Source organism: Lepus europaeus, chromosome 20, assembly GCF_033115175.1.
Source record: "Lepus europaeus isolate LE1 chromosome 20, mLepTim1.pri, whole genome shotgun sequence".
In the NCBI taxonomy this organism is placed as follows: Eukaryota; Metazoa; Chordata; class Mammalia; order Lagomorpha; family Leporidae; genus Lepus; species Lepus europaeus.
This window is the reverse complement of record NC_084846.1, coordinates 40,874,883-40,888,030: the sequence shown is the minus strand read 5'-3', so window position 1 is coordinate 40,888,030 and position 13,148 is coordinate 40,874,883. Positions and strand designations below refer to the sequence as shown.

At 39.3% G+C, this 13,148-nt stretch overlaps 1 protein-coding gene across 1 annotated transcript in view; it reads right to left on the bottom strand.

Annotated features, from left to right (window-relative positions):
- POU6F2 (POU class 6 homeobox 2) overlaps window positions 1–12,451 on the bottom strand; it is a 485,940-nt gene extending 473,489 nt beyond the window's left edge. The window contains exon 1 of the mRNA XM_062179142.1: window positions 12,347–12,451. Within this exon, the coding sequence (XP_062035126.1) occupies window positions 12,347–12,451 (105 nt within the window). The remainder of the gene's footprint in view (window positions 1–12,346) is intronic.
- Between the last annotated feature and the right edge of the window lie 697 nt (window positions 12,452–13,148).

Genomic DNA, 13,148 nt, shown 5'->3' with positions numbered 1-13,148 from the left:
TATTCCTGCCCTCTAACATTCTCAGGTCAAATGCCAGCTTTGCCACCTAGCTGTCTGCATGACTTGCCTCGTTGCCTTAGCCTCAACTTCTCAGTAAATTGGAGATAACAGAACCTGTTTCATAGACCTGTGGTGAGGATTAAATTATGCTTGTGAAGTGCCTGACACTTAGTAAGTGCTCACTAATTGGTAGCTTATTAGTAGTGTGGCTGTTTGGGGGCTGACTACATATTTAGGCACTTTCCGGATTAAAAAGTGTTATTAAACATTACTGCATATATTCAAAGTTTACAAGATTCCCAGAGAAACACACACATACACACACACACAATGAACACCTGACTACATTCCCTCCATTCCTCTTCTGTTGATTTACGATTTGTGGGGGCAGAGTGTTCAGTCATCATTGCCTCATTTGTTATTATTTAAAACAACAATCATCCAGTTTAGGAGGTGCTATGATAGCTCGCAATGACCTCTGAAGCTACACAGATCAAGTGAAACAGAATGTCTGGGGATGAGTCCTTCACGTAAGTAGACTGTTAAAGGTTGCCCCTGGAAATTCTGAAAGGCAGCCAGTTACAAGGTAGAAGAAAGGGGTCTTCAATGTAACGCAGAAGGTCAAGCTGCTGCCTGCAGTGCCAGCATCCCCTATGGGTGCTGGTTCTTGTCCCAGCGGCTCAACTTCCTGTCCAATGCCCTGCTAATGTGCTAGGAAGGCAGAAGATGGCCCAATATAGATACATATAGATGTCTTTCAAATAAAATAGATAAATCTTTAAAAAAAAAAAAGGTAGAGGGAAACAGTGAATCTGTATAAAGAATATCTGGGTTCAAATCTCGTTTTTTTCCACTCATGAACAATAAGGCTATAAATAAGACCCCTATAAATAAGACCACTTTGAGCTTCCACATCCATAAAGGGAGACCGATGGATTGGTACCCACTTCTGCAGATGTGGCTCTGAAATGAGATCACTACTGTCAAAGGCAGCCTCTGCAACCTGTCCTTGAGAACCAAGTGATGGAGCCTACGACTTTTAAACCCAGGCACGAAGCATGGTAGCTTCCTAGGACACTTATCCTAACATCTGGAAGAAAGGTCAGAGAAGGAAAAAAGCATTACCCACCCATTGAAACAATTCTGAACATCTGTGCGGGGGAAAATGCCACAGTCAGCTCAAACTTTCATGTTGTCTTCAAATACAAGATTTCAATTACTGCTCCCCTTCACTTTCTTCTTAGTGTATATGAGATAATATGATCAAGATGAATGAGCAGAGACATGTCCCAGAAGAAATGGAAAACATAACTTCTCACATTCTCTTAAATATTTAAGTAGCACACACTTTGCATGCCTTATCAAAACCCTAAATTAGTACAATTCAAAAGCCAAAGCTTCGATTCAGCTCTTCTCCTGACCGCATTATTTAACCTACGAATCAGGGTTGAAGGATTGGTCTGACAACATGAAATACAGAAAACAGGAATTTAAGTGACATTAATTACCATGAATTTCTTCTGGGCTCCTTTTCACTAATCTAGGGATACTAACTGAATCAGGCATTGGAAACACGCATCTATGTCAATTACCTTAACAAATAACATCCAGGCCCACGAAAGAAAATAAGTTACACGTTTTGTGCATTTGTCTGTTCAGCTTGGAACAGACAGGTTTTAAAGTCATAATGCACCTAAACACTTTTTCTCTGCATGTAAAGCTACCCTTCACTTTTAACATTAAACATTTTGAGTTTTAGCATTTAACATTATAAGTTCCTTGAGGACAGCAAACTCCATATGGAGTGCTGGAACCTTGCATGAGAGAGAAATGAAGTATCTGTTTTTCAGACTAATTGCAGAGAGTAATTTGTTTTACAAATCTAGATGTTCTACAAGGCAGAACTGGTTAAATAAGTCATTATACATCTGTAACAGGGAATACTACATAGAAAGATACAGATCTGTGCCTTAGAACACGACATGCTTAGATATGTTTTGAAAATGTGAAAGGAAGCTGCAGAACTCTATATATAGTACTTAGCTACTTGATAATTATTTTCTATGCTTAAACATAGAAAGATAACAATTTCTCATACAGCCTTCCAGAAATGAACAGTTATTCATAGGGAATGGAATGAAGGGTTCTTCCCTTTTCACGTTGTGCTCTTCTGTGTTGTTGAAATTGTTTGCTACAGGCACACACGACTTTTATAATTTTTAATAAAAAATTCAAAGCTTCACAGGAATCTGCCATGCAACTTGCTTCAGTCACGTGCATGTAAGATTTGTGTTCGCGTTCTGTCAGTTTTGCTCAGATGTTCCTCTCTCTGCCTGAACTTTCTGTTGAAATTCGATTTGATGGGCAATGGTAGGAAGAGAGAAACTGATCCCAATGAATGTCACAGCATTTGTACAAAGCAGCCAAAAACTGGAAGCACACTGCAGAACACACAACTCACGATTCCGGAAGCAGGTGACTGTAATATTCATCCTTTTGCAATATAGTTACCAGCTGTGTACACAAATTTCTACAGTTTTGATGTTTAAAAATTAAAGTCTTCTCCCATGCTCTCGAACAACTTAAGAGGAGTCAAGTAAATATCTACCAAAACTTTTTCATGTACTAAGCCTGAAAACAGACAAACTATTTTTAGATTTTTGTAAGTTAAATAATGAAGTATTTCTAAAATGTTCAAAGTGTGTTTGTGTGCTCACAAATGACTAGCTTGCGGCTTTTTCATTCTTACTCTGGATTCTTTAATCCCCTAAAAACAAGATACAGATTTGTTTACAAATGGAAGAAGTTTTCAAATGAGAAACTACAACTCTCATCCTTGTGTTTAATATTAACATTTTATCAAGGAATAAAGTATAATTGCTTTGGATTTGAGCAATAATGCTGTCCTTTGGTCCCAGAAATATTTTGAATATTACAACACACATCTTTTACATCAGAATTTATTAGAAATATACCTGAGAATGTATATTCTTTGTTAAGGAAAGAATTAAAAGAAAACAAATACAAGCCGGCGCCGCAGCTCAATAGGCTAATCCTCCACCTAGCGTCGCCGGCACACCAGGTTCTAGTCCCGGTCGGGGCACCGGATTCTGTCCCGGTTGCCCCTCTTCCAGGCCAGCTCTCTGCTGTGGCCAGGGAGTGCAGTGGAGGATGGCCCAAGTGCTTGGGCCCTGCACCCCATGGGAGACCAGGAGAAGCACCTGGCTCCTGCTATTGGATCAGCGCGGTGCGCAGGCCGCAGCGTGCCGGCCGTGGCGGCCATTGGAGGGTGAACCAACGGCAAAGGAAGACCTTTCTCTCTGTCTCTCTCTCACTGTCCACTCTGCCTGTCCAAAAAAAAAAAAAAAAAGAAAGAAAGAAAAAGAAAATACAGAAAAGATTTACTTTTAAATAGAACCCCACCTGCTAAAATTAAAAAAAAAAATTCAAACTTGGGGTTCTTATGTCACAGCCAAATTTCCACAAAATCTCTTTCTTCCCAAATTCTGACCTAAGGCGTTCCATCCCACAATCATTTCTGCTTACTGTTCAAGCAGCATCTTGTCAAATCGGGCTGCAAGATTAAGTTTCCCAATTCAGAATTCAATATTGTAACCCTAAGGATATAAGATCCAAGCTGGAACATTCTGTTTTTTATAAAGAACTGGATAAAATTGTTTCAGCCCAGAGACCATAGTTTGCCCAGACGTTAGCGAGGAATCATCAGGACTGACACTAAGTGAGACGCGTTGGATGTTCTTGGCTGTATTCGTGCGCATTAAGCAGTATCTTACATTTGTCCCAACTCTCAACCTTTTGGAAAAAAGGTTGAAAGAGCCTTTTCGGTTGTTTTTTTTTTTTAAAGCATTATTTCAGGTTTACAAAATTAAGTAAGGCTGTCTGAAGCAAGTTTGGCCTGCCATAGTATAGTGCTGTGTGTCTGGCTCCATTTTTGCCCTGGCTGGGCTTCCTTTTTGGACAAATAGAACTGAAGATGGAGAAATATTATCATTCAGTATCACTTAAGGAAGACAATGTTTCTGATCTCATGTTGGAACAATATTTGCCTCTTACACTCAGTGCTGTAGCATAGTAGGCTAAGCCTCTCCCTGTGGCACCACCATCCCATATGGGCACCAGTTCATATCCTGGCTTCTCTTCTGATCAAGCTCTCTGCTTATGGCCTGGGAAAAAAGTAGAAGATGACCCAAGGGCTTGGGCCCCTGCACCCATGTGGGAGATCAGAAAGAAGCTCCTGGCTCCTGGCTTTAGATAGGCCCAGCTTTAGCTGTTGCTGCTACTTGGGGAGTGAACCAGTGGATGGAAGACCTTTCTCTCTATCTCTCCCTCTGTGTTTAACTCTACCTCTCAAAGAAAATAATTTTTTAAAAAAGTGTATATGGGGGCCAGCATGGTAGAGCAACAAGTTAAGCCAGTGCATTGCATGCTAGTATCCCATATCAGAATTCTGGCCTGAGTCCCACCTGCTCCGCTTCCAATACAGCTCCCTGCTAATATGCCTGCAAAAGCAGATGATGGCCATTTGCAGTTCCTGGCTTCAGCCTGACCCAGTCTAGGACATTATGGCCATTTGGGGAGTGAACCCGGTGGATGAAAGATCATTCTTTCACCTGTCATTCTACCTTTCAAACTACTGAATAATTCTTAAAACTGTATATAAGTTCTACATGGAAAACTAAGCTCCTATAAACTTGCACTTTCTTCTATTTAAGAAGAGGTTCTTTAGGGCAGCACTGTGGCATAGCAGGTTAAGCTGCTGCCTCCAATGCTAGAAACCCAGGAGTGCCTGTTCCAGTCCTGGCTGCTCTACTTCCAATATAGCTCCCTGCTAACACACCTGAGAACACAGCAGAAGATGGCCCAAGTGCCTGGATCCCTGAAACCACATGGTATACCTGGGTGGAGCTTCAGCCTGGCCCAGCCCAAACTGTTATGGCCATTTGGGGAACAAACCAGTGGGAGAACTCTGTGTCTCTGTGTGTGTGTGTGTGTGCCTCCCTCTAACTCTGCCTTTTGAATAAATGTTTAGAAAAAAGTTTGCTCAAGTTCTGATCAATGCCAAAATCACCATTTCACAGGTAATCTTTTTCAAGTATACTTGTTTCTCTAAGTTTTTAGGTGTCAGAAATATTTTCTTCATAAAATACACTGTCAACATTATATGAAGCCCCTAAAATATCTATTATAACAGAAATGTTATTTCACAGCATCATAGCACTGAACTCTTGTAAGACAGTTCAACAAGTAAAAGAAAAGCATTCCTTAATTTTAAAATCCTTGAATAGCACAAGCACCGTGAAGGGTTCCTTCCCCTTGCCTTCGGATTTGATTAATTTTTTCTGAGATTTTTTTTTTCTGTTTGTGTGATCTAAATTGCTAGGTGAAATGAAGTAAGCTTACAAAATAACTTAGCAGAAATACAAACTAACAAGCAAGTATATTGGTGAGTTTTCTGCTACTGTTTTGCTTGAGGTCTTGTCTCCTTCTGCTGCCGTTTGCTGCCTGGGCAGCCCACAAAGATGCACTTTGCAGTTATTACTCATCGAACTGCCTCTGGATTTCAGTGGAAAAGAGAAGAAAAGCTGATGGACAAATGACAGTGAAGGAAGAGGTGCATTTGAGGGGCTACATCCTTTTTATTACAGGTGTCAACATATTTATTTGCATCTCTGACCCTAGGATAGCTGGAAATTGAGTGGCTACCTTTTCCTACTGGAATAATCCACCCCCTAGGGAATAAAACTGAAAATAGGTGAAATTTAGAATATTCTGTTGATCCTCAATTTTTTTCCTTGATCTTATGATTAGAAAAGCACTGAAGGAGATGGGGTTGTAGTTCACCTGGAATTGTACAGGTATCAGCGGCTAATCTCTGTCTTTGGAGGAAAAAGTCCTTCATATCATGGGGGTGGTAAAGCTAGTGATCAAACAAAACGCTCTTTCCTAAAGTCAGCCAACTTGAAAAATAAAGTGTCCTAAAACCTAGTTTCCCTTTATAAATAATCAAAGATGTTTTCAGTTATTCTGTTGCTACTTATATACAATGGTTTTAGATTCACAAGTAGTGTTAGCCTGGAGTAATGATCATTTATAGATGGGTATAAAAATAGTATTATACGCATAAGGCAAACTAGGAAGAAACTTCTCAAATAAAAATTAAGCAATTTTCACCATAATTGGCTCATCCTGTAGAACTAGGATGAACAAGAAAATAGAAAAGTAAATTCCTACTGGAATGTTGTATAACTCAAATCCTATCTTCAAATTAAGACTCAGAAGAAATGTATAAAAAAAAAAAAATAACTGGCACAGATTGTGGTTACAATTTTGGACCAGCTTAAGACAAGTTAGTTCAACAGAGCAATCTGCTCACAAAATGAGACTTCACTTAGTAATTTACTTCATTGGACATGCATTTCACCTATAAAAAGTAAAAAGGGAGGGAGGAAGAGAGAAAGGAGAAAGGGAGGGAAGAGGGGGAAAATGTAAATGAATATTTGAGATCATATTTAGAGCAGCTACTATTTCTCAAGAAGCAATTGATTATAAGACACAATTTAAAAGTTGTGTAATTTGGATTTTTAGTAATCAAATTATCTTTTTGCATATTATTTCTTCAACTCTAATCCTTTTATATTTGCATTTTATTTCACAACTTTCTACATGATCAAGCGTTAGAACAACTGAAAAGTAGAGTTTTTCAATATTTGAGGTATATTAAATTCCAATTTTGGTAAACAAAGATGAGAAAGGTACTATATTCAGTAATGTAGTTTTATATAGCACAAAAAATTCAGTAAAGAAATGCCTTATTTTACTAAACTTCAGAAGAAGACTATAGATTTTAAACACATGAAAATTACTACATGCAAATTTTCTCACAAGCATTCCCACGTTAAGAGTCACAGCAACCTCAATGCATATGTAGGTGTGGGAACCCAAAAGCTTTCAATTCTTAAATATTAACAATGATACTTGACTATATAGTTCCATAAATTGATCTTAAAAATAAAAAAGCTAGGCCGGCACCGCGGCTCACTAGGCTAATCCTCCGCCTTGCGGCGCCGGCACACCAGGTTCTAGTCCCAGTCGGGGCACCGATCCTGTCCCGGTTGCCCCTCTTCCAGGCCAGCTCTCTGCTGTGGCCAGGGAATGCAGTGGAGGATGGCCCAAGTGCTTGGGCCCTGCACCCCATGGGAGACCAGGAGAAGCACCTAGCTCCTGGCTTCGGATCAGCGCGGTGCGCTGGCCACAGCGCGCCGGCCGCAGCGGCCATTGGAGGGTGAACCAACGGCAAAAGGAAGACCTTTCTCTCTGTCTCTCTCTCACTATCCACTCTGCCTGTCAAAAATAAAAAAATAAAAAAAATAAAAAAGCTATTTTTATGTATTGGTTGTTTGATATTCTTAACATTATTGTGTAGTATTATCATGTTGTTGAATTTTATTTTAGTGAAAAAAAGCTTACTTTATATTTTTTATTTATCTGAAGGAGAGAGAGCTCCCTGCTGCTGGTTGACTCCTCAAATAAGTGCAATGACCTTGGCCAGGGCCAAAGTGGGATCCAGAAACTCATCCAAGTCTCCCCCTCTGTGGCAGGCAACCAATGACTTGAGTTCTCACTACTGTCTCCCAGGGTCTGCAATGGCAGGAAGTTGGAGTCAGAACCAGAGCCAGGAATCAAACTCAGGCAGGTTCTCTGATGGAGGATGTGAGTGCAATTTAAATACCTACTTCAACTTTAAAATATTCTAAAGGTAACAAACTGACTACATCTAATAAAGTATTTGAAAACCTAACATGAAATTTTCCTCTAAGTAGAGGATTAAGTGAAGAGTTTAAGGTCAATCAGAAGTACATAGTACAAACTCAACCCTAGTGAGTCTGGCACTTACCAAATCACCATTGTACACTCAGAAAGAATACCCCTTAATTAATCTGTTTTACCCAGTACCTATCCTCTGTAATAACTTGAGGGAAGAGCATTCTCAATTAAATTTAAGCAGCAATAATTCCCTCCCTGGAAAGATAAACTCATTGAAGCAATACCTTAGTTTCAAGACACGAGCATTCATATCCAGAAAGCAACTTTTTTTGGAGTAAATTTATGTTTGGCCTATGCAAAACAGGGTCAAGTCCCCGATTTTCATTTTTTCTGGAGGGCGTGAAAATGAGTCTAAGAGGACTGCGCACAATCCACAGGGTGCCCTTTACGCCCTGCAGGGGCTCCTTCTCCCCAGGCAACCTGCATCTCACATCAGTTCTGCATGTTCTAGGTTCTAGGTAAGCAAATTATGCTAAAACTGCATTGAATACCTTTGGGAACAAGAGGGTGTAAATAAGCACAAAATATAATATTAATCGTTTTGATACTAAGGCAATGAAATCATTTTTTGTTTCAAAATATCCATATAAGAAAACATGCACCGAGATCCGGTTAAGCCAAAAGCACTCAAGTTGCCTGCAGTCAGTCCCCTCATTAGCACACATACTGAGCCCGGTCTCACACGCCTATGTTGGCTTTCTAATGTACAACCACAAAGCACTTCAGACTGTATAAATCCTCCTTGAAACACAGACCCATTCTTCTGGAAAGGAAAATTGAAAAAAGCTTTCAATTGCACTTTTAACACCATTGGAATAGGCGAGGGCATGTCAAGGAAGAAGTTTGTGGAAAGAGTTAAAAGAGAAGTTTATTTTAATGCAAAAAAATTTTGAAAGTTATACATATTTTTTCATAATACACATTGCCCATGAACTTTATGAGACCCCTTGTGGAATGCATGGTCTATTCACTTCTGGTTCCTTAGCAATGTGAAATGGCAGTGCACTCATGAGCACTTTATCTGGTTGTCACCCCCAATCCCAGTAAACTCCTATGTGCTTGCTAAATATCTCTATCCACTGTGCCTCCTCTGTTTTTATTAGCAAGCAATTTAATATTCTTTGCTTTGTAATATTTGCAAGAGAGAATCTATAGACTGTGTAGCCAGCCTGGACCTTCAAGCCTGCCCATCAGGATAATAGGATGGCCAGATCTTCCGGGGATATTGGACATGGTTACCCCTCTACAGAAGATGAAAGAAAAAAAAAAAAAAAAAGAACAGGAGGTCTGTAATACTGACAAACGAATCTGTCACTCACAAGCTCAGGTCTCCCAGAAAGAAAAATGCAGTAAACATTTAATGAACACGACGGGTGGAAACACAAGTCTTCATTTTTAAATGATATTCAAAACTCACCACCCAGGAGCTGCCTAACTTTTCAGTTTGAATTGATTTGAAAGTCATCTGAAAGATACGAATCCATCCTGTGATTCCAGGGGTTAGAAAGCTTCCTACAGAAACTGCTAACAAAAATCTGGTTTGATTTCCAAAACCTGTATGAATGAACAGAGTTTCCTGAGCTTGATATAGCTGGCAGGGAGTTTGCTCTTCCAAGTCGTAGACTGCTTAATTGCTTGCTTGGGGGGAGGGAAAATCCTTGGGGAAAGGCATATATGAGCAATATCTACTCTGTGAAGCCACAGGCTGGCTCATGGCCGGCAACACAGAAAAGTCTTCTCTTTCCTCCAGTGGAAGCCACTGTGGATACTCATCCCAGAGGTGAATGAAAAAAACCTCTGGATCATATTTCATGGGAATCTTTCGTGTCCTGAACAGAAAAGATCACTAAAACCAGGTATTTGCGCCTCAACCCAAAGCCATTTAGGAACAGGAAGAAAGGAAATGGGCAAAACCAACTATGATTCCAATACACAGTTTAGAAAGAATACACACAAACATTTGCATTCTCAAGTGAGACTATTCATATCTGTTAAATGCTAAGAGCTAAAGAATAAAACATTCCTTTTTTGGTTAGGAGTGATTACAGAATAGTAAAAATTATTTTCATGTTCTTTTCCTGATTGTAAGAAGCAATCATTTGAGTACGGATTCTTAGCCATGCTGTACAAAGTGAATTAATTTCAAATGTATATGCCGCCTATTTATATTTAAAGATGCATTTTAGATTTTCTGACATTTATGCCATGTGTATAGCATAACATGTTATTTTTCTTTCCCTTTGAATACTTAATAGTTTCAATGTCAAATAAAAAAACATTCTAGTTTGTACATGTTTAGCCTAGAAAAATTTTATCTTCAGAACCACTGCTTTTAGAATTTGCTAACTTGACAATGAGTTTTTTAAACAAATAATTTATGAGAAAGAACATTTTCAGAAAACATGTGGTTGCTCTGAGGCAACTATGTACTAAGTATCATAACAAATCATTAACACCCAGAGTTCCTGGACTAGGGAGCCTTTAAAAATTAGAGAGTACACACAAAATACAGAGTAAGTAATAGAACTAATTTTAAGCCCTGATAAATTACAAACTGAATCTTGGATCTGTAAAATGTACACAGATTTTTTTTTAATGAATACATCTGAACCTTTTAAAAGTATTTACCTTTACAATTGATTTCCAATAAGTGCTATTGAATGACAAGCTAGAAGGATCTCTCCTGATTCATCACCAGAAATATATCCAAAAGGAAATTTTATTTCTTATCTGGGACTGAAGCAGAATAATTTTCACAGTGTTAAGTCCTATACCCATGCCATTGGAAACATGGAAGGGGCACTCTCAGGCAAGTTTCATTAAACAGGACAAGATAGTCATCAAGGGCTCAAGTTTTATTTACATACCAAAGGCCATCTATTTTAACAGGTATTTATTTAATTGCCTATACTAGGATTCTTTTAGCTCTATTTAATACACACTTGCTTATCAGCAAATATGTACACTGAAACAGGCATTAACAGAACATAAAATCATTTTACATATTTTCTTCTGATAAATACATGCCCAGAGATTTCACTCTATACCTGTCGGTAGGACAAAAACCAACATGAAAGTTTTTAAAAAATATTTTTTCTATGGAAGCAAATATCTACTTCTTTTAAAATAGTATGAGCCCATGGAAACATGGCATTATGTGTCTGACATTTTCCATCTAAAAATACATTATGAAGCACGCTGGTATTAATAAACCATGTGCTTTCAGAACCCTGAAGTGCTTCGCTGTAATTTTGTTGAAAACAGAGTAAGATGGTATATTTTCCACCGTGCTATTAACATACAGCCAACAAATTTTATGTCATCACCTTGCCAGCTTGTCTCCGTTTGGGAAGTGTAGGAAAAAAAAAGAAAACTTTTAAGAGTTCATAAATATGCGTCACCACATTCTGCTTGATGAGTTAATAATTTGCAAGTAAGCACAGATAACTCAAATTTTAGTCAAAAATCCAGTCCCAAACATAATTACAAGGAGCCATGTATTTCTGTGTCCTCCCTGTCTCCTTCCCCCACCCCCATCACAGTCAGAGAAAGCACCTTCTGCGGCAGCCAACTCTCCCGCTCTCGCCACTTCAGTTATCTGAAGGCAAATGAAAAGACAAGGATCCTTTCCTCTTCTGGTTTCGCTTACCAGGCAAAGCTCTGAGCACAAGCATCCACTACCGACTTCCCAGACAGCACCCAACAGAAAGAGCAAGACTCACTGACCCATTTGGAAGACAAAGACGACAGTACAGAAAAGCTCTAAGAACCAGCTGGTGAGGCCTCTGAGAGAGATTCTTCTGGCATTTCATCACCGCAGCCCCGGACCGGCTCACCTCCCTGGATACCAGGAGGAGGAACTAAATAGAGCTGTTTATTAAAGCTGTTGTGCTAGATTGCATTAGGACGCGCCAGCAGACCACCTGGACCTTTCCGATTGTGGCCGTGTTTAATTTGCAGCCTGCCCCTCCACAGCAGCCAATACTCCCACTGCATTCTCCCAGCTCAGTCACACGCTGTCTGGGGGTAGAAGTAAAGGCACATACATTCATACATTTATATTTTCCTTAGGAAGAGAGAGGGGCACAGAGGGACGAACACAGCCAAAATAAAAACAGTGGACAGCATTAGAAACACTGTTCACTCCTACCTAGGAAACATGCACTTTATTCTCTTCTCACACTTCGTCAACAGAAAATAAATCCCCCAAATAATTTCTTAAACATCCACAGCAAATCATACATTAGACTTGTTCTTCAAAAAAAAATTTGGGGGAGGGTGGTGGTTTTAGGTTTTGTTTCCCGGCAGCACGTTGAAGTTTTAAGCGGAGGTTTCCTGGCCAGATTTAATGGGTGCCTTTTGCCTTCCGCACTTTCAGCACTACACTGGCAGGTAGCTGAAGATACAGATAGAAAGATGGTACAGTAAATATGAATTATGTGAATCATATGGTGAGACCCTTGTGGAAAAAAAGAGAGTTGAGAAATGGCTGACTCCATACCTGACCAATTACAGCTGGCATGGTCCCCGTGTCCTGCTGCGCTGAGAGATCGCAATCCATCATATGTTGTCTTTGAAAAGGAGAATGGGGGTTTCTGGCATGCATCTGTCAATCAACTTCTGCACTCACAACCATCACCAAAAGCAAGGGGGAAAAAAGTCAGGCTGCTCCACCAAATAGGATGAAACCGTCATGTGACCTCCGGCAGACACGCACACACACATTCACTACCTCCATGGAGCGTAAGAATTTTCTGTAGATATGAAATGACATTGACAAATATCCAATACCAAGTAAATAAAGTGAGACAAACAGCTATTCACCAAAGACAAAACGTTGGCTGTAATCTTCCGCTAAGGGCTTAACAAACCTATGAGGATTTTTTAAATGTTCTAGAAATCTATGTATAGGAGAAAAACAAAAACAAAATTAACTATTTCATGGGAGTGGTAATTGAAGCTTTGATTGTTATGCCACCATATGCATGTTTCAAATTATAATTCATTGCCATACTTCTTTTAAGCTGTAGCTAATGATTTTATTTTCAAAATCTCTAAGTGACCTTTTGACAATACACAGTAATCTCTGCTGTTTTATATGAAGTCACCTTTATAGAAGAGCTTGAAATGTTAACTGTCACATAACAGATACCCTGGTGTGTGTTGATTGGAAGTGGATATACAACCATTTGTGTGAACTGTGATGACCACTCAACATAAAATATTCAAAGTGTGTAAATAGTAGTCACTAAACTTTTCATTTTTCTAAAAGGTTACAAAATGATTTACCTGCAGCTCATTCA